Source organism: Columba livia, chromosome 3 (assembly GCF_036013475.1).
Source record: "Columba livia isolate bColLiv1 breed racing homer chromosome 3, bColLiv1.pat.W.v2, whole genome shotgun sequence".
Lineage (NCBI taxonomy): Eukaryota > Metazoa > Chordata > Aves > Columbiformes > Columbidae > Columba > Columba livia.
In genome coordinates, this window is record NC_088604.1 from 63,465,822 (window position 1) to 63,490,625 (window position 24,804).

The window sequence follows — 24,804 nt, forward strand, 5'->3', positions numbered from 1 at the left end:
TCACTAGTTTTAAAGTATTTTGAAATCTCTACATAAATATTTTGTCATATTAGATGTATTTTGATAGGTACGGCTGGCATTTTTCAAACATTACAAGAAATCATAGTTCCTTTCAGATGCTGCAGTGAGAACCATGGGTTTTGTTGACGTGCCTATTAGATAGGCAGATGACATACTTAGAGGATCTAGTCCTCTCTTAAACAGGACAGAATATCTTGACTGAGTTGTTGATGTGTTGTAAAAATGTAAAAATCTCATCAATGTCAGATGTGAATAGTAGTGAAAAGTATCTAACATGAGATTGTAAATGGCTGTAAGCGATGAGGTTTTTTTTTTTCTTTTTTGATGTAGAACGAATAGGGTCATGTCCTACATTAAGAACAACACTTTCCTGTCAGAAAACACTTTTAGTTTCATTGTGACTGCAGGAACAAATAGCATATTTTGAAATACATAAAGTGCATAGTAGCATACCTTAAAAACAGGATAAGATGCTTGGCATTTGGCATGGAGTAAAAGTGTTACATAGGCATGTAACGCAGAGTTTCTGACTCACTCTTGGGTGCCTTTCTAGTTTATCTCCCACCACCTTATTTATATAGCTGTAACTTCAGCTGACCAGCATTTAATAGATTCTCTACCCAGTCATTGTCTTTTTTCAGTCAAAAAAACTCACACAACAAGGTAACAAAATGTGATATTTAAAGTGGGAACTACAGCCTGAACAATGTGTTTATAACAGATCGTCTGAGAATTTGCAACTGTAATTGAATATTATTTACCCCAAACAACAAAAAATTAGGGAAAGTTATTTTTAATTGAATATTTCATGTATTTGTCATAATAAGAATTTTTACTCAATGAAAAATTAACTAGAATGAACAAGAGATCACCAGGACATGTAGATCACCAGATTTGTCTTCTGGACTGTACAGTAAAATAGTCTATAAAGGCCTGTAATCCTTTGTTCAACTGTGAACACATATATTGCCTTAGTTTGTTCTCTGTAGCATGCATTTTTTTAACCAAAATATATCTGGTGTCTCTAACTTGTTTGACTAGTTGAAACAGTTTATCTATACAGTGACACACTTCTGAATCCCAGTAATTTCAGTGAAAATAGGGATGAAACTTTTTGTTATGCATTTCTGAAAGCAAATATTTTTTATAATGCTGGTTATATGCAACAGCCTGTAAGCATGGGTGTACTTTATAGTTATCTTACAGTGGAGTCTGTGTCTTAATGCTTCCTTTTTTGACTTATGCTGAGGAAGTTTTAACTAGATGCTTGAACTTCTTCAACTGAAAGGGTAGAGAAGGGTTTGGCAAGGCACAGATCATGGAATGGGCCATCAGGGCTTATTCCACTTTGAAGCGAGTCTTTGAAGAAGCTCTGCATTCTTGTGCTACACATGGAGGTATGGATTTGTTTTCTTTCCACTTTAATTTGAGAAGATGAATCAGACAGCTCCAGACCTTTGCATGCAATTGTTGGAATATACCAAAGAGTAGATGTGGAGATTTATCTTTCTTCATGTCCTGAAGATGTGTTCTTTTTCTCACATAATCTGTGTTGTGGCTTAACATGTTATGGATCTACGTTATCATATGTTACAGATCATGCTATGGCTTAGGTAAACTCTTTTAACTTAAAATCCATTCACTTCCTTGAATGTAAAGCCTTTTTACATTGTTTTAGCAATGTGGGGTGGCCAGTGCTAGGTTGGGATGTAAGCAGGCTGAAGTGTTCAAGCTTCCATAGAAACTTTTAAAGAGAGAGCAGCACATTGAGACAACAGATGTTCTTGCTCTGTCTGCCTGTTTGCAAAGGAATGTGATGGAATGAGATGAGGTGAACTACCTGTTGCTGTATGTTGTGTATCACCACCTAATCAGCACTTAGCTTTATTCCAAACCTCTGTTTTTTGTTTGCATTGCTTTTTGCTTCCATGGCAGGTAACGTTTTTCCAAATAAATAAATGTGAAATAAAAGCTGAGTTTTGAGTAACAGCTGAATCTTAGTAAATTGCAGTAGATAAAGACTGAAAAATCCATTTTCACCATTAGGCTTAATACTTGCAGACTTAAAATGTGACCTGGCTGTTGCCTTATGTTGTGAGGAGACACTTTGTAAGCATGAGCTCTGGAAAGTATTTTGACAAAATAGGTGCAAATGTAGTTGGCTGACATTGATGTATTGACTTCCCTTTCTCTCTTCAGTTGGTGTGGAAAACTTACCACTCATAAGTATTGAATGGGGTTTTGAGTCCTCTTGTGTGTTTTATCTGTAGAAATATTACTGTATTTTTTTAACATTCTTTCCTTTGTTTTGCTTTAGAATAGCTTTTAAAACTGTTGGTTTAGCTTGCAAAAAGGATATAAACTGTTTTTCTATGTGCCATGGATCCTTGTATTTCTTCCAGCTATGCTTTATTTAATGTCTCTCTACTTTTTGGATTTGTAGACATAATATTTTATTATATCAGTTAATTTGCATTATTTGATAGCAGTGAGCTTACAAATTCATTGTTTATGTAAGTTCTATAATAGTCAAACTAATGCCAAAGTGCATGTGTTGTGCCTGTAAAGAGAAATTATTTCTGGTGAAAAGTGTATTATTTTTTTATAAAGCAGGTTACTGCAAAGTCTCAGTTAATCTGAACTATCTGGCCTAAAATATTTAAGTGTTAATTCTGACTTTAAGAACAAATGTTTCTGTAAGTGACTTTTACAAATTATTTCTTCCTCAATAGCTATACAGTAGCCATTGTTTACTGACAGTGCTTAATAGACAAGAATGGCTTATGAAACTCCTTAGGTGGCTAGCTTGCTCTTATCTGCTACTGCTGTTGTATTGCCAGCATTACATCTGGATAGTAGTTATAAATCCGCAGTGTACCTTAGGCAGTTCAGACGTGTCTGTGCAATCCACAATCTTGTTCTTTTGACTGCAGAATACATAACATTTTAGGAATTTGGTCAAAAGAATAAGCGTACCTCAACAAAAGAAGAAAGATCAACTTGCCTTTGTGTGGAGGGCACAAGACTGCTTTTCCACAGATACCCATGATCCCTTTGGTGTTTGGTGATTACATTAGGACTTCAATATCAAGTCAAGTAATGGTGAATCTTGCAAGAAGGTAGAATATAGACATTCCGATCCTTATTATGCTTACTCTGCTCAGGTGGATACAGAAAGCCCTACTGAACTGAGGTCTGCATTAAATATACAGGGTCAAGGCCCCAGAAAAGACTGCTTTGTATCATCAGTGGGCTTTTTCTGACTGGTTAGTATAGTAACACAAAATTTACAATAAAAATGTGTAATTGGTATCGCTAAGTATGACATACATACATTGAAGTTTGAATATCTTTTTGTGACTTCATAGTGTATTGTTTATGTACTGCTTTTCTGAATGAGGCAAATCAGTGTAGACGTGAATCTGATCTGAATGATTACAGTAGTTAAATGAGCTTGCCGTAGAGCACTTCTACTTAATTTAACATATTTATTCATTTCCAAGGAAAATATACTTTTTAATGTTTAATATTTCCATTTATGTTTCCTACAGGCCAGCAAACAAGTTAGAAATATGGGAGGATTTAAAGATAATAAGTAAGTGGAAATGAAAGATTCCATCTGCATAATATGTAGCATAAATTTTAAGTCTTTCACACTCTTTAAAATGCACACTTTACACTGTGTTGTTGTTTCAGTACATATGAAGATAGTGTAACACACTACATGACAAACTCCCTCCCTGACCCCACCAAAAGCTCCTAATGAAGGAAATTTTTGTAGAGCTGGGGGAAGCTCAGAGTCAAAGGTGAAGAATTTTGTTTGCCTTCATGTTGCCGCACTCAAGAGAACTTTTAAGAACTTTCTATGCCATCGCAGAAAAATTGAACTAGTCTTTCAGAAACTTCTATGCTGAACCTAACAGAAGATATGTCAGAAATGCAGGCCAGCCTTTCCATGGCCAGCGATTTCCTCTTTTCAAGCCTGCGTGAGGTCACCACCATAGCAGTGCCAATGAACCCTTCAGCTCATCTTCTTATTGGCTGCTGGAAACTGTGGAAGGGAAAATAGTGAAGTCAGATAATTGTGTAGTGAATACTACTGAGCTTTTTTTGCTACTTTTGATTCTTTGGTACCATTTGTTATCCCTACCACCTCCCTCGTTATGTCTTTCCTTCTGGTTTCGTGTCTCCTTTCCACAACACCTTTACAGATCCTCCTTTTGATCCGGCTCCTTCCTTCCCGTGTCCTTGCTACTCAGCACTCATCCATGTTTATTCGTGTCACTTCTTCCCCATGGTCTCTGTTGTCCAGTGGCTGGTAGCTGATGCTCATGTTAGGTTTCTTTCTTTTGATATTAGCTGTTCCTGCCCTAGGTAACTTTTTTTCCCAAACTGCTGTTATGCCTTCTGTGTCTTAATTGCACAATGAAGGGTAACCTACTGTGTGTATTTCCTGGCCTAAAGAAGAAAGATTATTTGACAGTATATTCATCTTCCTTCTGGACAAACCTGTGCCATTTTTTTTCCTCTAAAATAACTTGTTTAGCATGCAAAATGATATTAATATAGGACTAAATGGGACACTTCAGCTGTAGCTCCAGCACAGATTGGATTCAGGACCATCTTGGGTGTGCATTGTGAAAGTGTATGTTATGACAACCAATGAGAGAAATGTGACTGTATTTAAAAATCATCAGCACTCCTTGCGTCTTGGAGAGGACTCTCCCTCCTTGACTCATCCTTATTTCTTTGACTTTGAAGTTGTTTTGTTTTCTCTTTTCAAGGTTTCACAAGAAGTGTTGCAGCTGTATATAGTACCTGTATGCTAGTAGTTCTTTTGCGGGTCCAGTTAAATATTATTGGCGGTTACATCTACCTAGATAATGCTGCACTCTGCAAAAATGGCACAGTAAGTTTCTTGTTTTGTTTCAAAGGTAGAACTACCACTTTCTTGGAAGTGAAAGGAATATTTAGTGAGAGATAAAAAGGGCACAGCTTAGGAGTATTAGAATGAAACCAAGAGTAGTTGTAAGAGTGGGAGATGTAGAAGCATCACTGGAAGATATACTGATGTGTTTTAATAGTCTCTACATTTGGATGATTTGGTAATACTGTTGTTTAACAAAATACCAGCTATATAGAAGACTACCTTTTGTATGTGTTTGTATTGCTTAAAGAAGGTTACTTCATATCTAAACACCAACATTAAATGATCTCTTTGCTTTCAATAATTTTTTGTGAAACAGTAATATTGTGTGAATGATCCAAGATATGTATGCAAATGTATGTAAATGCTTAAGTCTTCCTAGCACATACAGTAATTCCCCCAGTTAAATTTTTCTAGGATTAAAGATGAAAAATGTTGTATTGGAAATTTTGACTATTTTGTTTAACTCCAAAAGGCCACCTACCTTAATGTCTGTTGGTGGGGCCAAGCAAGATAGAAGATTTCGGTTTTGTTTATATAGTATATCTATCACTGATCAATAAAAATAGATCAGTCCCGCAATAAGCAAGTACCCATCGTAGAGTGTAAGATCTGCAAATTGTTGGATGGCTCATCTAAAAATAAAGGCTACAAACTTTGATTAGTTGTTGTTTGCCCCTCTATGGTAGCTCCTGCTGAGAGTCAAGGAACAGCACATCAAGGCAGGGCTCAGAAAAGCTTTCATTAGAGAGGCTGGGGTTGCTAGGGGTCATGCTGATTTTATAAAACCTGAAAAAGCGTGGGGTTTTTTTAAAGGGCAGGATGAATGTGGGCTAGAAATATCTTACTGTTATTTTTCTAGTAGAGAAGTGGGTTGACAGTGCTGGACCAAACTGGGATCCTGTATTAGTTTACCAAAAGCTTCTCTTATATCAGATAGGCTTTTGTTAGGGCTGAGCGTAAATATCCTATTCCACTAGATTTAATTGGGGGTGGGGGGGTCTAGTTTGACCTGCAGTGCAGTTTAAGAGAGTTCCCTCTACATGAATGAAAAGTGAAAGATGGAGGAGAGAGCTGTATAACATGAAAGGGAAAAATGCTGGAGAACTTAGGAAAGATCCACGGGCACAAGGAAGGAATCAGAAGCTACAGAGTTGCATGGGAGTGGGGAAATCCATCTGCTGCAGGGTATTATGAATATTAAGGAAGTTGGTTGCGTCTGGTTTGAAATTATTTTTGCATTGTTCTCTACTGTTGACATGGCACAGAACTGTTTATTACTTTTTTCCCCACAGACACCACTGGCTCCCCCTGAAGTTCAGCAGCAATATTTATCAAGTATTCAGCACCTTTTAGGAGATGGTATGATACTCATTATAAACTAACTACACTTACAAAGCACTGCTTTTTTCCAGACTTGAGCAAATCATTAGAATAATTTTGACACTTTTTTTTTTGTTCTAGGACTGACTGAGTTAATAACTATTGTTAAACAAGCTGTGCATAAAGTTTTTGGAAGGTAAGAGTCTTGTTTCTTTGTGGTTAGCTTTTAATTTTTATTGTGATGACTGTTCCCAAAACAATGAATTTTATTAGAATTTTTTTTTAAAAAGAAGGCAGACAGACTTTTTCCAAAACAGCATTTTTATTATAGCAGGCTATGTCTGTGCAAGCCAATGTAGCAGACTGGGATCCTATTACTTTTGAACATGTTATCAGTAGGAGAATAAAGTGCCATTGTTCATTTTGCAATCCACATGGTAGTCTTTTTTCTTTTCCAGTATTTCCCTTAAGCATACCCTGTCTCTTCTGGAGCTGGAACAGAAACTTAAAGATATTAGGAAAGTAGTGGAACATAAAGATTCAGACCAGATTGCATCTTACTCTCCCTTATGTCATTATCTGATGCCAGATGAAGAAAACCCCTTGGCTACCCAGGTACTTGTTTCAGTTTCTTTAATCTGCCTTTTTTCATTCTGCGTTTTTTGTTTTAGAGCGCAAAGGGTGCATAACAGTCTTCTAGTTGTATCATGTACCACAGCATCCTTAATAAATGGTGATGCCTCTCCTGTCATAAATCAAGTGTCCTTCTCTCTTTAATCAAGGCAAAGTAAAGTTTTACTTTCTTGAGATTTGATTGAAAACAAGTGTCATCTTCAGATTGCCAGCTCTAAGCTCAAAAATAGCCCAATTACTGCTTTAGGCCTGTGACATATGCTGTAACACGGTACAGTGCAACTCAGCCCTAAGCTGTGTTACCTGGCACTTGCCTGTGAGCAAAGATCATGGACAGTTGTAGCATCTTGGCTGCAGTACAAGAAGGTGATGGTGTGCTGGAGTCCTTTATTGCTTTGGGCTGGAAAATGAACAGGCATCAAAAGAAACGTGTATCTCATCTCAGTTGTAACATTAGAAAATTTAGGTTGAAAGAAAACTCATTCTTAACTTGGTATTACACTAGTATAAAGAAGAAACTCAGGCTTCAGTGTGCAACTACATACACTTATCCCTTTAACTTAAGCTGATATGCAGGGTTTATTTCAGTTTTGGAGGTCAGAAGTAGAAAAATACTTGGCTCAATTTGTCTGGTATTTCCTGCTAATATTGTTTTTAGTGAAAAAAAAATCCTATAATGATTATCTAAAAGGAAATTTAGAACACAAATTATAAAGAAACTGATTTATGACAGTAAATCTTTTCATTTAAATAGATTTGATTTACACATCTTGACTTAGTTTCATGGTACAAAACTTGTCTATTTCTACTCTTATTCTTACCATTGCCTATGGATTTCTTACTAAATAGTGACTGTCTTTGTTTTTTCTAGGCCTGTGGACTGACAGAAAGAGACATTACTACAATTAAATTACTTAATGAAACCAGAGATATGCTAGAAAGGTATGGAGAAATATCCTGTATTCATATTAAACTCCTCCTCACAATTACTGTTTGTGTGAGACAATTACTTTCCTATAAAAAGCTGTCACCTCTCATTTGCAAAATCTGACTACTCCACTGCATTAAATTCTTATATGCACTAATTGTAGGCTGGGATTTTTGAAATCTGAGAACTCCGAGACCCATTTATAAGAAAAAATCCCGCCTTAATAAGATAACCAGGATGTCCTTCCCAGTCAGACCCCTTTATCTCTTCCTCACTTTTTCTGTAGTTATGCAGGAAAAGAGCAGTACTTTTCTACTGCTAAACCAGGGTAAATTTTATTGGATTTACTCACTTTGATGAACACCAGTTTTGACCTATTGGAATTTATTTTTAATACATGGTTTTGAGATTGGTCGTGTGCATCCTTTTACCAGAGAGCTACTGAAGTCAGGCTTCTATAATAAATGTGGAATATGAGTAAACTTAGCCAGATGCCAAACTGTTCTTACTGTTTAGCTGCTGGAGATCTGGGGCATTTTGAAGGATAAAGCCCTCTGTGTTGTTACTTGGCAAGAAACAGAGACATGAGGAATACTTTAGATTTATCCAGTTTGTAGTAACCTTAGGGTAGAGTGTAGGTTGTTTGGTTTGCTGTGGAGTTATTGGGGAGCTGGTCTTTCTTGAGCTGTTTATACAGTTGACCATTTCTCTGGGTCATACATTTTCCCTTAGGGGAGGAACATCTGTAGCACTGAATGCTTGTGATGTTTTTTTAGTTTGGAAAAATAAATCCCAGGAATCAAACTTTTTATTTCAGTCCAGACTTCAGTACAGTTTTGAGCACATGTTTAAATAGAGGATTCAGTCGACTGCTGGACAATATGGCAGAGTTTTTTAGACCTACGGAACAGGACCTCTCTCAGAATGGATCTGTATATAGGTAAATGTTTTCTTTTGCTGTGATTCTCCTGTGAATAATGCTTTAGGTTCATAGTGAATTCCAAAAAAGGCTGTGGATTTTCCTGCCTACTTGAAGTTCTCATGCTGGAAAGGATTCTGTTTCTTGCTTTTCAAAAATAGTCTTCTCACCTTACCCATAAAGTTTCTAGAATTCATGTGAGATCTAAAAGCAGAAATGAGAGAACCTATGCTCCCCACTTTTTGTCTGACCACTGTACAAGCAGACTGCCTTTCTAGCTAAGGAGGATTTACCCCACTGGGGCTGCCTACTGCAAAAGATGCCACCGTTCCTCCCCTGAGGCCATGAGAAACATAGCAGTCCCTTGGAAGAACATAAGTATACTATAGCAGATCAACTCTGTATGCCCCTGGACTGACTGTAAGTTAGTTCTCGAGGAAGGCAGGCAAATACACATAGCCAAAGCACCCATGTAGCTTTAGGTTCTTAGCTGGTATGCTGCAAGAAGAGAGATTAATGTTCAGGATCTTCTGCCTCTTCCTAGAAGACTGTTAAAAACCAGATTTTATTCTGAAGTTAAAATTAAAACCCTGAATAATAACTGGGTTTACATATGTTTGTTTTAATAACTGATGGCTCTCAAAGAGTAATGGCTTTATTTAAATATATACTACTTCCATCACTTAGAAGCAAGCGTGAAACTCATAGGAACAGCAACTGATTATTAAAGGCAAGATTTCACAGGAAGAATACTTCATCTGTACATTTTGGTTTTCAGTCTTCCAACTCTCACTTTTGAAGTAGTGATTATTTAGAATTGTAATAATCAGAGTTTAGTGGCTTTACTAATGTCAGAGTGGGTCTAGGGCAATATTTTTTGTTCTTTTCTAGTCTTTCCAGTGTCAGTCTTCCTTTAGCCAAGATAATTCCAATAATAAATGGACAGATCCATTCAGTATGCAGTGAAACACCCAGTCACTTTGTTCAGGTAAGAATGTTGCTTATTTAAGATATCCCAAGTAAAATTTTGAAATGAGTGTTGCATGTTTCTTTTTAAAAATGTACTTCATTCTGTTTAATTTCAATGGCTTTACAAAAATAGGAACAATTAGCATAACTGGAACTGTTTGTATGTGTCTTACCAAAATATGGTATTTTTCTAGAACCTTTTGCTAAACTGTGCATAAGCACAAAAAGGTCTCTCAACTTGGTTCTACTTGCAGTTCTGCACATAAACCTTTCTAAAGCAAGACGTTTGAGTTACATCTCGCTGGGAGCGCCAGGTGCTTTCCTCGTATATTTCTGTGCTGCAGTAAAATCGGAAGAGTAGTGGATGTGTTTGATTAAGCAAATGTATTCTTTAAATTTCTTCTAGGACCTGTTGATGATGGAACAAGTGAAAGATTTTGCTGCTAATGTTTATGAAGCTTTTAGTACCCCTCAGCAACTAGAAAAATGAACTGCACATTTATAGGAATAGATTGTGTAGCAAATCCATGTGACTACTGATGAGAGTTGGGTTAATTTTATAATGGTGTAGGAGTGGTAGACCAGCATAAAGAACATACTGAAAAAAGTGGGAGCGAGCCCATATTTGTTCTAACAGAATTCTGTTACAAACACCCATGAAAGATATTCTTGTTGAAAGAATGATTGTATGTAAAGACTTTTCTATTAAAAAAGTGGTTCAACTTCTCCATAATGCATTTGATTATTTTTATTGCATCTGAAAGGCATCTGGTGGCACTATTAGTAGAACAAGTTACTAAAAAAAACCCCAGTTGTTTGCCTGGGGTGTGTAAGTTTTGGGAAAACTAATAATAGTGAGTTAAGAATAGCAGATAATAGCAGAATGAAGTAAGGCTTCTTTCTTCTTCTTGCAAATTTTTCTTTACTAAAAGAAAACCTTTTTTCCTGAACTTTACAAATGTTATTCCAGAGTCTCATTCTTCAGAAAGTCTTTGCCAACTGATGCTGGGGGGTGCTCTCTCTGTTACTTAATACTACAGGAATGTGGATTTCTAGAAGTTTTCTTGTTTATGCTGTTCAAACAGCTACAATGTATACATTTAACTTGTAAATATTTTATCTTAATTTGTATTAATTTTGAGCCCAATTGTCTGTATTGTAATAAAATATTTTAATGTATAATTTGTGCCTGTGTTCACATTACTAGCAGGAAAGGCTGTAACTTCATTTGGCCTATCACTTAAGATCTTGACAGAGTTGAAAGATTACATTTAACATATATAGTAATAGTTTTGCACTTATTAACAATGCTTAGGAAAAATAAACCTTTGATACCTACACAGAAACAATTAATGCTTTTTTGTTGTTCTATACCTCCCCCTCTTTCTAAACTTCATGCTGCCTCCTGACACGTGATGAGCTTAGGAATTTTTCAAGTTAGACACAATCTATCCCCTGCTTAAAATGTTGTCTTTCTGCCAAAGCTGAGGAACCCTAGCAACTCCTGATTATGTCTCTTTTTAAAAGCAGTTAGTCATTGAAGTAGATGTTTTGTTTAATAGTCCACAGAAGGCACCTTGGTAACTGTGTAAAAATAGTTGCTGTAAACAAGAGTCAGCTTCAACCATGTAAAATTATACAAAACATTGAAAAAACCCGTCCCACTTCCCTGGTATCCCAATAATGGATACAATTATTCAACAGCAGTAACAGGTAAAAACAACTATTTTCATTATGAGAAATGAAGATGTACACATGCATTGCCTCCATACACTTGTGATGAATTGCCAGCCCCAAGAGGACTGTTCTTGCAGACACATCACTCAGCTGAAACTACCAGCTGTCAGTTGTTACATGCAACTGGAAAAAAAGTTTATTCTTTTTGCTAAAACTGAGAGTTGAGGCAGTTAGAGTTCTTGTATTAAAGAAAGTATACAACTGACTTCTATGCATTTGCTGTCAGATCTGTTGAATGCTGCCTTGAGCTGGCTTTGTTCTTTCTTATGGCTTTAAAAATCTAGTGCCTGTTTTTTCCCCACCCAGTTCTTAACATAACTTGGCAAGAAACTGACTAAAAGAAGTGGAGAGGTCAAGGTAGATGCTCAATTTTCACACAAGTTCAAAGAAACAAACTGTATGCAGAGATGTACCTATCTAGTGCTAGATTTCAGATGATGTTCATTCTATCCCTTAGTAACTGCCCACCTTTCATAAAAAATGAAATTGTGATGTTTCTCAGTCAAGCAAGGAAGAGTTAGAAATCACTGAGGAGAAACTGGGCAAAAAAAACCCAGCATTCCCCACTACGCACCTCTCCAGCAGCGTGTGGCTCAGTTTACATCACTCAGTTGTAAAGTCCAGCCCCACTGACATGGCAATTGCTGAGGGGTTAATTGAGGTAGAGTTATTACGATTCCCTTTTCTCCCAGTGCAACCCATTTCAGCAGTTCCTTGTAGCCAACCAGCTTTGCCTGAGATAGAAACATACACTATAGTTAGAACAGTGCCTTTTCAAAGAGCATAGAGTTGCAAAATTTGACAAAAGAAATGTTGTTCCATAACTGCTTTACTATCCAGTTATACCAAAATGCCATTTACCAACCAAATGAATGATAAAACAATGATTAAAGGCAGTAGAAAAATACTTGCAAAGTAGATATGTAAATGATAAAGCTAGGGGTATTGGGTCTTGAGAAGTACTTAGGTCTGTAAAAGGTACATAAACAATTTTCAGAACTATTTGGGTCTATGCAGAGATCCAGGTACCGCAGTACACAGCTCTATAGTGCCTATTTCTGAGATGTCTGTTCCCATGGTGGAACTTACAGTCTTGAATGAGCACCAATGTTTCTCACAGTGTGCAACCAGGTATCTCAAACCAAGCTGACCTGAAGAACCCTGCTGCTATACACACAAATATGTTTTATGGTGAGTCTCTTACATCAGTTGGTGAAATGCTGAAAACAGTTGCACAGCTGAAGACCAGTCTCTGCCATGGAGGAACATAACTATCCTGTGCACATCTAATCTAGATGCATCTCCAAACTGCAAGATGCATCTACATCATTTCTGAAATTACTCTTTCCTCCTTATCACAGAGCTGTCTTGGCACTAGTTAGATTATTTTCATATGGAACTAGACCAGAAGAGACAATTCGCTCTTAATACATTTCGGCAGCTAGCAGACATCCAACGCATGAGACCAGGATGGAGCTAAGCCAAAGTGAATCCCACTTCAAATGTACTGTGTTGATGCCAAGTCCTGAACACCAGCTGTTCTGCTCTGTCCATCTGCTTCCATGGGGTTACACTACGTGCTAGTGCAGGTGTGGCATCAGTGTCCTCAACTTTGGAATACCACTTGCTCTAGGATGCATCTAGGGTTGCACAGACTTATTATTTAGCATCCCTGGGCAAAAAAAACCTCCTGCTTTCCCCTTGTGCAAGGCTTTGACTTGAAGCTACTGCACCATTACCATAATTACAGTATCATCAAAGTCATGAGGATGGATATTTATAAAGAAATTTCATGCTGAGTTAGAGTCTACACAGGAAACACAAAAGGAAGCAGAGTTTTTTGTTGTTTTGTTGTTTTTTGTGGGGTTTTTTTTTTCCCCTGCTACTTGGTCTCTTTTTGTGATCCTTAGTTTGCAAGCTAAAACATATCCCAGCAGCAACTCCATCTTTCTTTGTTGCAAACTAAACATCCCACTGGGAGGACTAAGACAAGGAGGTCCCAGAATTAAAACATTTTTCTGGGTCTCTTCCAAAGTACACTGTCCTAAGAGTTATGCCTTCCCAAAGATTCCAGAAACTCAAATAAACACTGATAGAACATGAAAAATCCCAGAGGTGTTTTCCTTCATTTCTTGCATTGTGTGTTAAAAGCCTCACTGTTCTAAAGGGGGTGAGGGCATGTGCCTCTTACCTGCGTTTCTCCAAGCTTAGCCTGTGGCTCACCAAGTTCCAGAGTCCCAGAGACTGGCCAGTTAAGGAAGATAGCATTGACGTGGCCTTCTTTAGGGCTGAAAGTGTACCTGGTTGGAAACAGGGAACAGAAATGCATGTCAGTTTTTCACTGGAAATGTTCTCAAGTGATATATTGAGTGCTTTGAAGACTGGAAAAATGGATTTGAAAAGTCAAGCATTAATTACATTTTCACACACATAACCATCTTTTCAGACAATTTATACCCTTTAATAAAGTACTATTCCTTGAAATTATATTCCAACAAACTAAAGAGACTATTAAATAACTGAATTTAGAGTAGTAACTTTAGTAACTGTAGTAACTTTAGCAAGCATATAGTAACTCACTGCTGCCCAGTAATGTGGGGAGGAGATACCTGCAGGACAGGGGGAATCACTGACAGATAATTCTGGGTTATATTCAGAAAATATGGTAATTCACATCTATGCACACATACAGACATTCCACTAAAGAGTATGTGCAACTATAAAGCTTCTACCTTGAATAGCTATTTAAAAAAAAAATTAATTTCAGCAGACATTATCTACAGCAGGGGTGTCAAACTCATTTTCAGCGGGGGGGACACATAAATTTAACTACTCCTACATGTATACAGTCCTAAAATTACATTCAGCCCTTTGAAGGCAACTGCAAGGCTGATGCGGTCCGCAGTGAAAATGAATTTGACACCCCTGGTCTACAGTATGTCCTTGGAAACCTTGTGGCATATATTTGAAACATTCCTCCCTCTTCCTTCATTTAGTTACAATTTTTTTATTACTCTTGGAAGTAGTTTTACTAAACAGACAACAATTCAGGGTTTCAAGGCTAAAGCCAGATAGCCAAATCTTACTGGGAACAGGAGGAAAAGGCCCACTGAGGCAGAGAAGAGATCAAGACCGATACCCTGATGGATCACTAAGGTGTTACAGCAGCTATGAGGCACAAAGGCTGAGGAGAGTCCAGGGACTGGCTGAATTTAGCAACCAAGCAGTTGCTGTTATCTTCCCATGCGTTTTCAGCTTAAAATGAAATGCAGAATATGCTAGACTGATTTCTAGTTTCTTTCTCTCCACTCTTTCTGTCTAAACAGTGACACTAAGTATTCATTTGTACAGATAAACACTTCATAGCAGTTTTATATTTCTGGATTTATATTTTTTTATAGTTCCTGTTGCCAGCTACACTCAGAAGCAGAAGATCACTAAGGAAATGCTTGCAACCTTCCCTCAGCCTCAGCATCATCCCCAAACTATAGCGTCTGCCACCTATTGTCTACTGACAGATTTATACACGTTTATGTGCAGATACTTAAACTGACAAAAGGGTTAATTTCTTCACAGCATACAAAGCAAATGGGCGATTTTTGTAGCATCAAGTCATTAAGAATTTCCAAGTTTCACATACACTGTTGCTGCTGCTTTAAGCAGCCCCATTTTGATTCAGCAGCCTTACCACACTCCTGGTGTGAGCGTGTCGTTCTGTGCTCTCCACGGTTTCGTTCCATAGATGGCTCCTCCGTTGACTTTCAGCCAGGTACCCATCTGCCTCAGGCGTTCCTCAAATACAACAGCGATGCGACCATCGTGAGTGGGCCCAATATTCATCAAGAGATTTCCTCCGCAAGACACTGTTTCTACGAGTTGCTGAAATGTTTTTAAACACATACATGGAACATATGGTTACAGTTAACGAAATCGTATCTTGGAAGTTCTTTCCAAAGCCTGCCATACTGCTTCAGAACAATGAACTGAACAAGTTATGTCACTGCTGCATGTTTAGACTTGGAGGGCCATTCCAACAGTCAATACAAAATGTAAACTCCCATAAAACAGCTCTGCTGTCAATTTTCATGGCAGAAAACAGGCCAAAACACATTTTTGGACCCATATACTGACAATCTACATTAGAATCAGGTCTTACAACTTTAACATTTTGACTTCTGAGGGTTTTATGGACAGAACAATTTCTCTGCACAAGAGAGCAATAAGGCTAATAGATGCCACTTCATTTTTACTGAAATGTAAAGGAGCAACTTCTTCCTCTATTTGATGCTCTCCCTATTTTTCAGAGACATTTGTAGAAGAGAAGGAAGCCTTCTAGAAAGTCCATAAATACTTGTGTTCTTATCCACACTGCCTTCCAGAGATCATGGACTGAGATGTATAAGTCTGAGGAACAGACAGCTGGAGACAAGCTACTGAATGAATTTATACCTTCTGCCTCTGAAAAGAGATTACTTCAATTTGAAATTATCTTTTCCAAAGACAGTACTAAGATTCATATTAAGCAACAATAATAAACAAACAATCTTCCCATCACTAGCTGAATTCTGCAATTTAACGCATTGTATCTGAAGAATAAATCTACTTTCAAATTCAGTTTTTCTAAGCTTCAAATATTTTTAATACCTTAGACTAGCAAAGGGAATCAATGTCCTATTAACACCAGCTATCTGCATCTACTTTGTGTTTATCTGTTAAGTCTCTAATAAATGTGTTGGTTTCTTTGTTTAAATGAAGTGGGATGAAAGGCGAGTTTGGTGCTACAAGGTAAAAAGACTATTAAGAGTTATAAACTGTTTCTAGCGAGAAGGGGGAAAAGATGCAGTCTTCAGTCAGAAGTTCCTAAACAGAAACTGTGAAACTGCAGCTGTTTACTTGTCATCAACTCAGAGGTGCAGCTACTAGAAAAAACAGTAGAAAAAATAATTCTGAGACTGTCCAGATCAGCCTTTGGCCACTTACAAGGGACATAGCTTCTAAGAAACGGACTGAATTTTTATGAGACAATTTTTCTCTTAGTCTTTTCTATTAAATCAATAAGAATTACATGGACACTCCACCCTGCCAGTGCTAGGCTGCAAATGAACAAAGTTGTTTATTATTTCATTGATTCATTATTCAACTAAAATAATAATTTTAATAAAAATAATTAAAATGTTATATAGTGTAATAATCAGGAGCATGAATCAGAAGCTGCAAGCAACTCCTTTGTCCCACTGTACCTTCACCAAGTCCTCGATTGTGAGGTAATCCTCAAGCTGTGCATTCCTCCTGTACCCCCATGACCTTTTGTCAATAGTCATGCAGTTCTCCCACTTGTGAGGCAGGAGGTGGCCGGGGTTGTACCGGTCACTGCAGGTGTAGAAGCCACCATGCGTACAGATACTGCCAGCTCCCCAGCGGTCATTGGTCACAACTGTGTCCCGGACTGGACTGGAAACAGACAAATTTTATGCTTTGTATTCTAAAAGACACAGTCACAGCCAGTGTAGTCCCTTCCCACACACACACCTCCCAGAAACTGACATATAGGATGACTTCTGTAGTATTAATTTACTACCATTAGGTTAAGTGCAATTTCAGGAATCCTATTCTCATCCTTTGCTAGTAAAAGCTCCAGAAGGGCATTTCTTAGGGAAATTTGCTGCAGACTTTGACAGGAGGTCGGTCTGCCAGAAACCAGCCTGCATTTCACATCCACTGCCAGATGTTCAGTCTGTGATGGCAACAAGGTACCATGTTCTCAAATTATCCTGCTATCCTCTTTGTCTGTGCAGTAGACAGTACTTACAAAGAATATGATTTGGTAAAATAGCCAATACTATCTTAACTGATTAGTTTGAAAATGTGGTTTTGAAAAAGTATGAAACAGCCTTTTTCTGAAGAAAGTTTTGGCAGTTCTAGGAAAGACCTGGGTTCTGTATTTCAATAAAATTAATTTTTAGTTAAGTCCTCATGAGTGGAGGGTATCAGGTCCCACAAAATATACAAAAATGAGACAAACTAGACACAGAGCAGGATTTCAGATAAGGAGCTAAACCAGCATCATTATGTACCTGTCATTATACAGCCAAGCCAAGAAACCAGTGCTGTTCCAGTAAGTATCTGGTGCATTTCCGTCCCCATCAGACCAAATTATTTCTGGTTGGTACTTGGTCACAATTTCATAGAGTTCTGGTAATGATTTACTGGTGGGAAACTTTCTTGTCTTAAAGAAGTTGGTGGCATCCTCAAGAAAGAGAGGATTGAACCATTCAAACAGGGAGTGATATAACCCAAAGTGCAAGTCAGTCCTGTTTCTAACAGATGTTGCAAGCTCAGCCACAAGATCTCGTTTTGGTCCCTCATCAACAGCATTCCAGTTCCAAGAATATTTCGACCCCCACAAAGTAAAGCCTGAAAAGAGAAAAAACACAGGATAAGAAAGGGAAGAACAATAGGGAAACTTACAGTTCCTCCATCTGGAAAGTAGTCTGTAAGTGTCTTGCAATAAAAAAATATAAAATAACAAAAATCATATATGCAATATATTGTTATCATGGTATAAAGCATGCCTATAATCTGTTTATGCACCATGCTAGTAGTCATAACATCAGAACACCAATACATACAGATAAGCATTTATATTTTTATACACATAAAACATTCAATTATCCAGTTCTGTACCACTCAGGATAACTATTCCTTCTCCTTAATTATTTACTCCATTCACATGTCCCAAGGAAATTAAGCAAAAAGACAGCAACTTTTGAGGCACCTACATTTTCACTGAATGTATGAATGCATGAACTGCCAACCCACATTCAAGAACTGGAAGAAAAAAAACTGTTTCTCAGTTGCAGAATGCACAAGCTATTATTTGCATTCAAAGACTATTCTTCTTTCTGTTTAGGTCTTATGTAAATGTCCGCTTTTCATTTGTCTTGACATTTATAAAAGCTCAATCAACTACTTTGTACATGTATACAAGCAGAGTGCAAAAACGCCTGAAACAGCTTTTAAAATATCAGCATTAAATGTCAGAAAGGATTTAATGTTTCAGACATGCAGCAATCCAGCACAAGCACTTAAGTGTACTACTGCACTGCAGATTTAGACTAGGGCCAAAGGAGTTCCACTCTCAACTTTAAACTCCTTTATGCAATTTATACAATCCTTTATACAATGGCCTAATAAATTTTGCAATATTTTTGTGAACTGAATACGTGTAATTGTATCAACTAGACAAACAAGATAAAAATTCATGCCCAAAACTACAGGACAGACTACATAAATCATGTTTCTTTTGAAGCCATTGGGAATTGCACCACAGGTATCATCAGGATCAGGATTTTATGTGTGTTAGAGCCAAGACTAGAATTCAGAAGTTACTAGTTGCCAGTCTTGAACCCAAAGCTCCCCAAACACCAATACCACTCACTAGATGTACTGTTACACTGCATCTTAGTATTTTATACCTTCTTTGCTAGCATGTTTCCTTCCAAACACTTTCTTCTCCTTTACTTTCCTCTGCAAAGTACCTCACAATTGCAGTACCAAAAATCAATCATGTAAAGTTACAGACCTAAATCAAGTTTTTTTGCTTCTGTGCACTGCATCGGCAAGAGCTATACCCTGCGTACATTCCTAACTCTGAAGCTGACTCCTGGAAGGCATTCCTAAATTCCTTGGAGAAACCCACAGAGTTTGTTAACTGCTTGTACACAGCAGCTCTCCACATATGAAGCACTGCAGAATTCACTTCTGCAGTTTCTCAAGCAATAAGCTGCACAATAAACTATGGCTACTGCACGAAGCTCTGCTGCCCTCACCGCTTCAGGCTCTTTCCTGCAGCAAGAGAACAATGACACAATCTATTTCTCTCCCTATGCAAGCTTTGTGGCCACAGCATTTGTGTAAGAGTCAAAAAACACACCCACATTTCTTGGGTGGTTTGTTTCCTCTTTGGCTGGGCTGGGGCAGATTAGGCTGCCTGGCTTTCTCTGCCTCTCTTAACAGGCAGGAAAGTCACCTGGATTTTCTTCTGTTGACAGCAATGTAACAACTACCAACATTCACAAACCTTCCACTTACCTTCATGATGTTTTGAAGTTAAGACAACATATTTTGCACCTGAAGCCTTCAAAATGTCTGCCCACTGGTTGGGATCAAAGAACTCTGCTGTAAACAGTGGCCCAAAATCTTCATAACTAAACCCAGGTGGGTAATTTGCTTCCATAAATTTCACATAGGGTGCTCTCTTTTCCTTCTGCCAGTACCACCTGACAAAACATAGAGCAAAAACATGTCTGCTGGTGAAGTTTTAGACAAAGAAAAGAGCATTTAAATCATCAGCTCCTATTTGTATTCACAATGAGAGACACACACGCTGGAAGTACATGACACCGGCAATGGGGCAAAACTGCTTCAGAACATAACAATATTAATTATCAAATATTTCCTTTTCTCTGTCCTCTTTCCTCATGCTCTGCTACTTTCAAGCACTCCACTTTGGAATGATCCCAGGATTTCATTTGGAGCAGTATCACAAAGCAACTACACTGGGCAGGCTTATTCAGTACCCAAATCCTGACACGCTACTAGAGAGCACAGGTACACGGTCCACGGTAAGCAGCTCAGGTGGCACAAGGAACGCACGTTTTCTGGACTAGTAACTCACCCTCCTTAAGTGTCACATATCAGCCATCAGGCATCTCTGCTCTGCCCCACCACTGCAACTCCTGCAACCCACCAGTATACAGGCCAGCAGCTTTACGTCTCTGCTGCTGCAGAGTCCTCTATGCCAAATGCAGCCGAGTGACCTGATGTGTGAGCAGATGCCCATGGTCCCAGAGCTGGAGAGAGCTGTGACCGCAGAGCACCGCAGCTGCTGCACACAAACGGCTCTGAAGCAAAGGCACCCTACCAGAAGGCATGCCCTCCAACAACCACCTGCCTCTGCAAGAACCCCCCACCCTTGCAAATGCACCCCCTTCACAGGCTCCAGAGCACAGGCACACATCCACCCTGGTCCACTGGACAGTGCACACAGATTTAGGAACTGGGAGGGGAAAATATAAACTGATGACCTCTTTTTGCATCCTACCCAGCAAATGCAAGGACTGTTTCTGTCCTGTATTTCCCATTGCATCAATTCCTGATCCAGTATCATCACTATTCCAAATGGCCTAGTCCACAGCAAGACTTGGAGCTCTGCGCTGTGGTCTGAGGGTGGCCTATCACCCTCATCATGGGCAAAGATCATAAATCACCAACAGAGCACCATTTACTTTCAGCCTGCTCCATCCCTCCCCTACCTAGCAATGAAAGAGGAGCTCCAGAAACTGCACACAACAGTCCTTACTGCACAAACTGCCTTATTGCTGGAGGCCTTCTAACAACAACATACATTGTGACTTCTAATACTTAGGGGAAAAGGATCTGAAAGCATTCACCTTTCTATGAATGAAGCCAAGTGGCAAAAATCCCATTGGCAAATGTACACATAAATGAGAACAAATTGAAAGTGAAGGAATAAAACAGGTCAGAATCTGAACATTTGAAATATGTTTCTCTCCTGAGCTGGACCCTGACCTCAGATCTGTAAGACCACAGTAACTTCCCCAAATAGACTCCAGCATAAACAAACACACTCTCCAGCAGCCAGTGGGGAAAAAACAAAACAAAACAAACCCACAAACAAACGAAACCAAACAAAAAACACAAAACCAACCAACCAAAAAACAAAACAAAAACACAGAGAAGAGGCTGAGACAGCCTCCCTCCATGAAAGAACCTGGGAAAAAAAAAAAGGCACATCTGCCTTTAAAAACAAAACACAAACCCTTGCTTCTCTTCCTTTGTCACATGGTTTGCTAACAAGGTGAGCATTTCTACTCTGACAGGATTGGTTTCTAGAAACATTCTGACCAAGGTTATGCAGCTCTGAAGGAAGGAGGACAGGCCTGCTGATAGCATAGTTTGAGACCTTCCACTTGGAGCTGCTAACACAAGACCTCAGCCATCTGACTGCACGTGCTGCCAGACGGCCCTGAAGCAGCTTCACACTCACATGTGTGTAAGGATAGGAGGCGACAAGGACATAAGAAACAACTTAATCAACTACGTTAGAGTATTTCAGCGTGTTTTTAGAACAACAAAAAAAAAAACCGCTCAAGCCTGAATCTGTATACCGCTATCAGAGCACAGCACTCAGTAAGGCTTGAACCCAAAGCCAGCTTCCTTCCTGCCCCAGTCCCAAAAATCGTTAATTGGTAAACAGAGTCCATATTAAAAACAAAACCAGCAACTCCTGAAACCCTTGAACATAATTCTGAATATAATAGGCTAACTATTGCCTTCAGAAAACTGTGGTTTGTTTATATCACTGTCTGTTCCTTTTACAAATATTGCATTTAAGCTTTATCATAACTCTGCCACAGAGCTGCTGCTATCTTCATAACATAAATGATAATGTGACTCACATTACAGGAAGTATTTGGTAGAGCATGGAAAAAAAAAAAAGAGAAAAAAAAAAAAACGCTTACAGCCAAAGGGCCCCAATCAGTGAACACTCACAGACCAGAGGTTTAATTGACCTTTGAATTAACATCATTTGAAGGATCAGAAGTTTAGGCTCTCCTAAGCAGAGAGTACTCCTGGGGGAGTCCCACATCGTGTCCCAGCAGAGCTCTCCCTGGGCCGCTCAGCCACCCCCTCTCACTAGCACTGTGGAAAGCTCAGCTTTTCAGCTCCACGGGCTCTCTGCTTCACTAGGTTCACATTAGCCAACACATTCAAGAGTTTTGGGGCCGGGCAGGCAGATGGTCAGACGTACCAGAAGCACATCAAACTCCGCTTCCTTCACAAATGGCGCCACGGAGTCCCTGGTCTCACGGACCTGCCTCGGGTGGAAATAAACCTCTACCTGCACACTCCAGCTTCAGGCCCAATCTGCAGGGGGGCTGTAAACCTAACCGTGACTCCGGGGACACACACCAAACCCAACCCCACCCGCCCGAAGAGCTGCTCTCCAGGCGCACCCTCAGATGGCCGGTACGACCCTTCCCACTGCTCCCGGGGCCTGAGGGGCCTGTGGGGCGGCGCCGCCGCCGGGGAGGCCCGCGGGCCGGGCAGGAGCCGGGGCCCGGCCGGGGAGCTCACCAGAACCACTCGCTGCCGAAGCTGGGCACCGAGAACACGCCCCAGTGGATGAACACTCCAAACTTCGCCTCGTCAAACCAGGTGGGCAGCGGCCGGGCGTCCAGCGAGCCCCAGGTTGGCTCGTAGCGGGGCTGCCCGCCGCCGGTTGGCGGTCGCGCTGGCAGGAGCCCGGACAACCCCAGCAACAGCAGCAGCGGCGGCAGCAGCAGGGCCGCACGGCCGGGCGGCCCCGACATGGCGGCGGCGGGCGGGGGGAGGAAGCGGCTCAGGGCGGGGGTCGCGGCGCTGGCGGGGAAGGCTGCTGGGCACAGGTGCCGGAGCGCGCCCGGGCCTCAAGGCGGGATCGGGCTCTCTCCGCCCCACCGGAGCCCGCCACCCTCCGGCCAAAACGTAACTTGTCCCTGCCGCCCGCAGGTGGAGGGCTCCGGCTCTGCCCCTCCCAAGGCTCAGCCCCGCCGTGCCCGGCTGAGGCGGCACCGCCACGTCCTTCCCCTCCGCTGGGTGAGGGAGAAGCGCGCCAGCTGCTGGGGTCTCATCCCCGCCGGTGCCGTTTGATGTGGCTGCCCGGTCACAAATTGTCACCTGGATTTTAAGGGTTTGAACAAAACGAAGTACCAGATTTCTTGCCTTGGCCAGCGTCCCTCTGTGCTCCTCCAGCCTGCTCGGCCCTGCGCGGTGCGTTACCGGCCTCAGCGGGGACAGCCCGGGCGCTTCTCCTGCAGTGCTGCCCGAACGTGGCCCGGGGCTCAGCTGGGCCCGCAGCCTGACCCGGGCCCGAGTCTTGAACCTGCAGCCATGGCCTGCTTCAGGAGTGGCCTCTGCATCCTGGTGGTTGTGCCCTTCCCACCTGCTTCCAACCACAGGTGCAGCTTCCCTTCACCAGAAGGAGAGGGTGTAACACCCCCTGCGCTGCAGCTCCTTCCAGCCCGCCGTACATGATGGCTTCCAGGGTTGAGAGGTGCCCCAAAGCCTGTCGAGGAAATACTTCCTTGACCATCAGAATGGCTTCGGGAGAAGCCTGTGCTGAAGCTGCCTGGCTTCAGTAGATGACACTCGCATTTGTGCTGCAAATCACGGGTGGCAGGCACGTTCTTTAAAATACACATCTTCCAGCATCATTGTAGCCCATGCTGGCGCTTCTCCCATCTTTCCTGATGACCAAATTGTGTATTTTTACAGCAGACCCTACTGGCCATTGGACGGCCTTTGTGAAGTAATTTGGTTTAATCATCAAATACTAACTTTACAAAATCACCACCACAAATGGAAATTTCTTTGGCAATCCGATCAGAACAGTTAAAAATGAATGAGCCAGCAACTGAATTAATCTCTCTCCACCTGGGAAGGATGAACACTTTACTGCTGTCATGTGGAAACAGAATTTTAGTTTCCAGAGCCATTAACCACAGCTGTTACATTTCATCCCAAAATATCTAAACTATTGTGAAAACAGGAAGTGCATATTTTTTAATATTTGCATTTATGTACCTTGATGACTATATTAAGTTACAGGCTTATAAAAAACATTGTGACTTCTGTAGTATCATTCTTTCAACTGACTCTTCTTACAAAAGCACTTTGATATCACAATAGGAGCCTCTTCATATTTCTTTTACGTTCCTTGTTGACCTACTTTCTCTATGTCTTCTTTTACCTTCACCTCTTTAGATGTCACTTTGCTTCTCAAAAGGAATCCTTAAATACCTTTGACCTTTTCCTGTGGTATCTTTTCTAGTTTATCTTTGGATTCCTTAGTGTTCTCCTTTTTTTTGTTTTTTTTTTGGTTTTTTTGATCACACCAAAGGATTGCAGGCACTGAGTAACTCCTTTATGTGAGAATTTTGACATAGACTCTCAGAAGCTCATTCTATACAGCATGCCCAAGTTACAACTGCTCTGTGTCTCAAAATGCTTTGAAGGAAAAATTATTTTTAAAAAGCTCAGGGTTATGACCCAAAGCCCACTGACATCAGTGACCTGCCATTGACTTTGGTGAAATTTGGAGCAGGAACTGTGTATTCCAATAATGAACTTCATCGCATCCTTTAAAAGGAAAAAAAAAAAAAAAAAGAAAAGAAAAAAGTAAAAAAAAAAAGTAGAAAACAGTTCAGTAAATAGCAGCCATGAGTACCCTTCTGATTAAGGCATAGGCAGGTTCAGAAAATGTCACCAGCCCACACAGGCACA

At 40.1% G+C, this 24,804-nt stretch overlaps 3 protein-coding genes across 14 annotated transcripts in view; 2 read left to right on the forward strand and 1 right to left on the reverse strand.

Annotated features, from left to right (window-relative positions):
• PEX3 (peroxisomal biogenesis factor 3) overlaps positions 1-10,899 on the forward strand; it is an 18,152-nt gene extending 7,253 nt beyond the window's left edge. The window contains exons 4-12 of one of the 2 annotated variants that reach the window (XM_065057253.1): positions 3,573-3,616; positions 4,806-4,930; positions 6,244-6,310; positions 6,413-6,467; positions 6,730-6,886; positions 7,776-7,846; positions 8,650-8,772; positions 9,643-9,739; positions 9,975-10,899. In XM_065057253.1, coding sequence (XP_064913325.1) covers positions 3,573-3,616; positions 4,806-4,930; positions 6,244-6,310; positions 6,413-6,467; positions 6,730-6,886; positions 7,776-7,846; positions 8,650-8,772; positions 9,643-9,739; positions 9,975-9,986 — 751 coding nt within the window. In that variant the 3' untranslated portion in view covers positions 9,987-10,899. The remainder of the gene's footprint in view (positions 1-3,572; positions 3,617-4,805; positions 4,931-6,243; positions 6,311-6,412; positions 6,468-6,729; positions 6,887-7,775; positions 7,847-8,649; positions 8,773-9,642; positions 9,740-9,974) is intronic. The other variant, XM_065057252.1, reaches the window with a different exon arrangement.
• FUCA2 (alpha-L-fucosidase 2) lies at positions 3,490-23,473 on the reverse strand. Of its 11 annotated transcripts, none has more exons than XR_010471406.1 (9): positions 22,618-23,148; positions 19,549-19,736; positions 17,532-17,871; positions 16,698-16,908; positions 15,146-15,336; positions 13,649-13,757; positions 12,032-12,191; positions 7,219-7,304; positions 3,490-4,072 (listed from the first exon to the last, which is right to left on the reverse strand). XR_010471406.1 is itself a non-coding variant. In XM_065057250.1 (8 exons), the coding sequence occupies exons 2-7, from the start codon at positions 19,691-19,693 to the stop codon at positions 12,051-12,053; spliced, it is 1,137 nt and encodes a 378-aa protein (XP_064913322.1). In that variant the 5' UTR covers positions 19,694-19,736; positions 23,245-23,470; the 3' UTR covers positions 3,490-4,072; positions 12,032-12,050. The 11 variants fall into 11 exon arrangements, 7 of the variants coding, with proteins under 7 accessions (XP_064913322.1, XP_064913319.1, XP_021150461.1 ...); XR_010471405.1 differs by having other exon boundaries at positions 7,208-7,304; XR_010471404.1 differs by having other exon boundaries at positions 7,219-12,191.
• The window catches only part of PHACTR2 (phosphatase and actin regulator 2), a 142,078-nt gene continuing 139,769 nt past the window's right edge, over positions 22,496-24,804 (forward strand). Inside the window, exon 1 of the mRNA XM_065057243.1 lies at positions 22,496-22,698. The gene's annotated coding sequence lies outside the window, so the exon portion shown is untranslated. The remainder of the gene's footprint in view (positions 22,699-24,804) is intronic.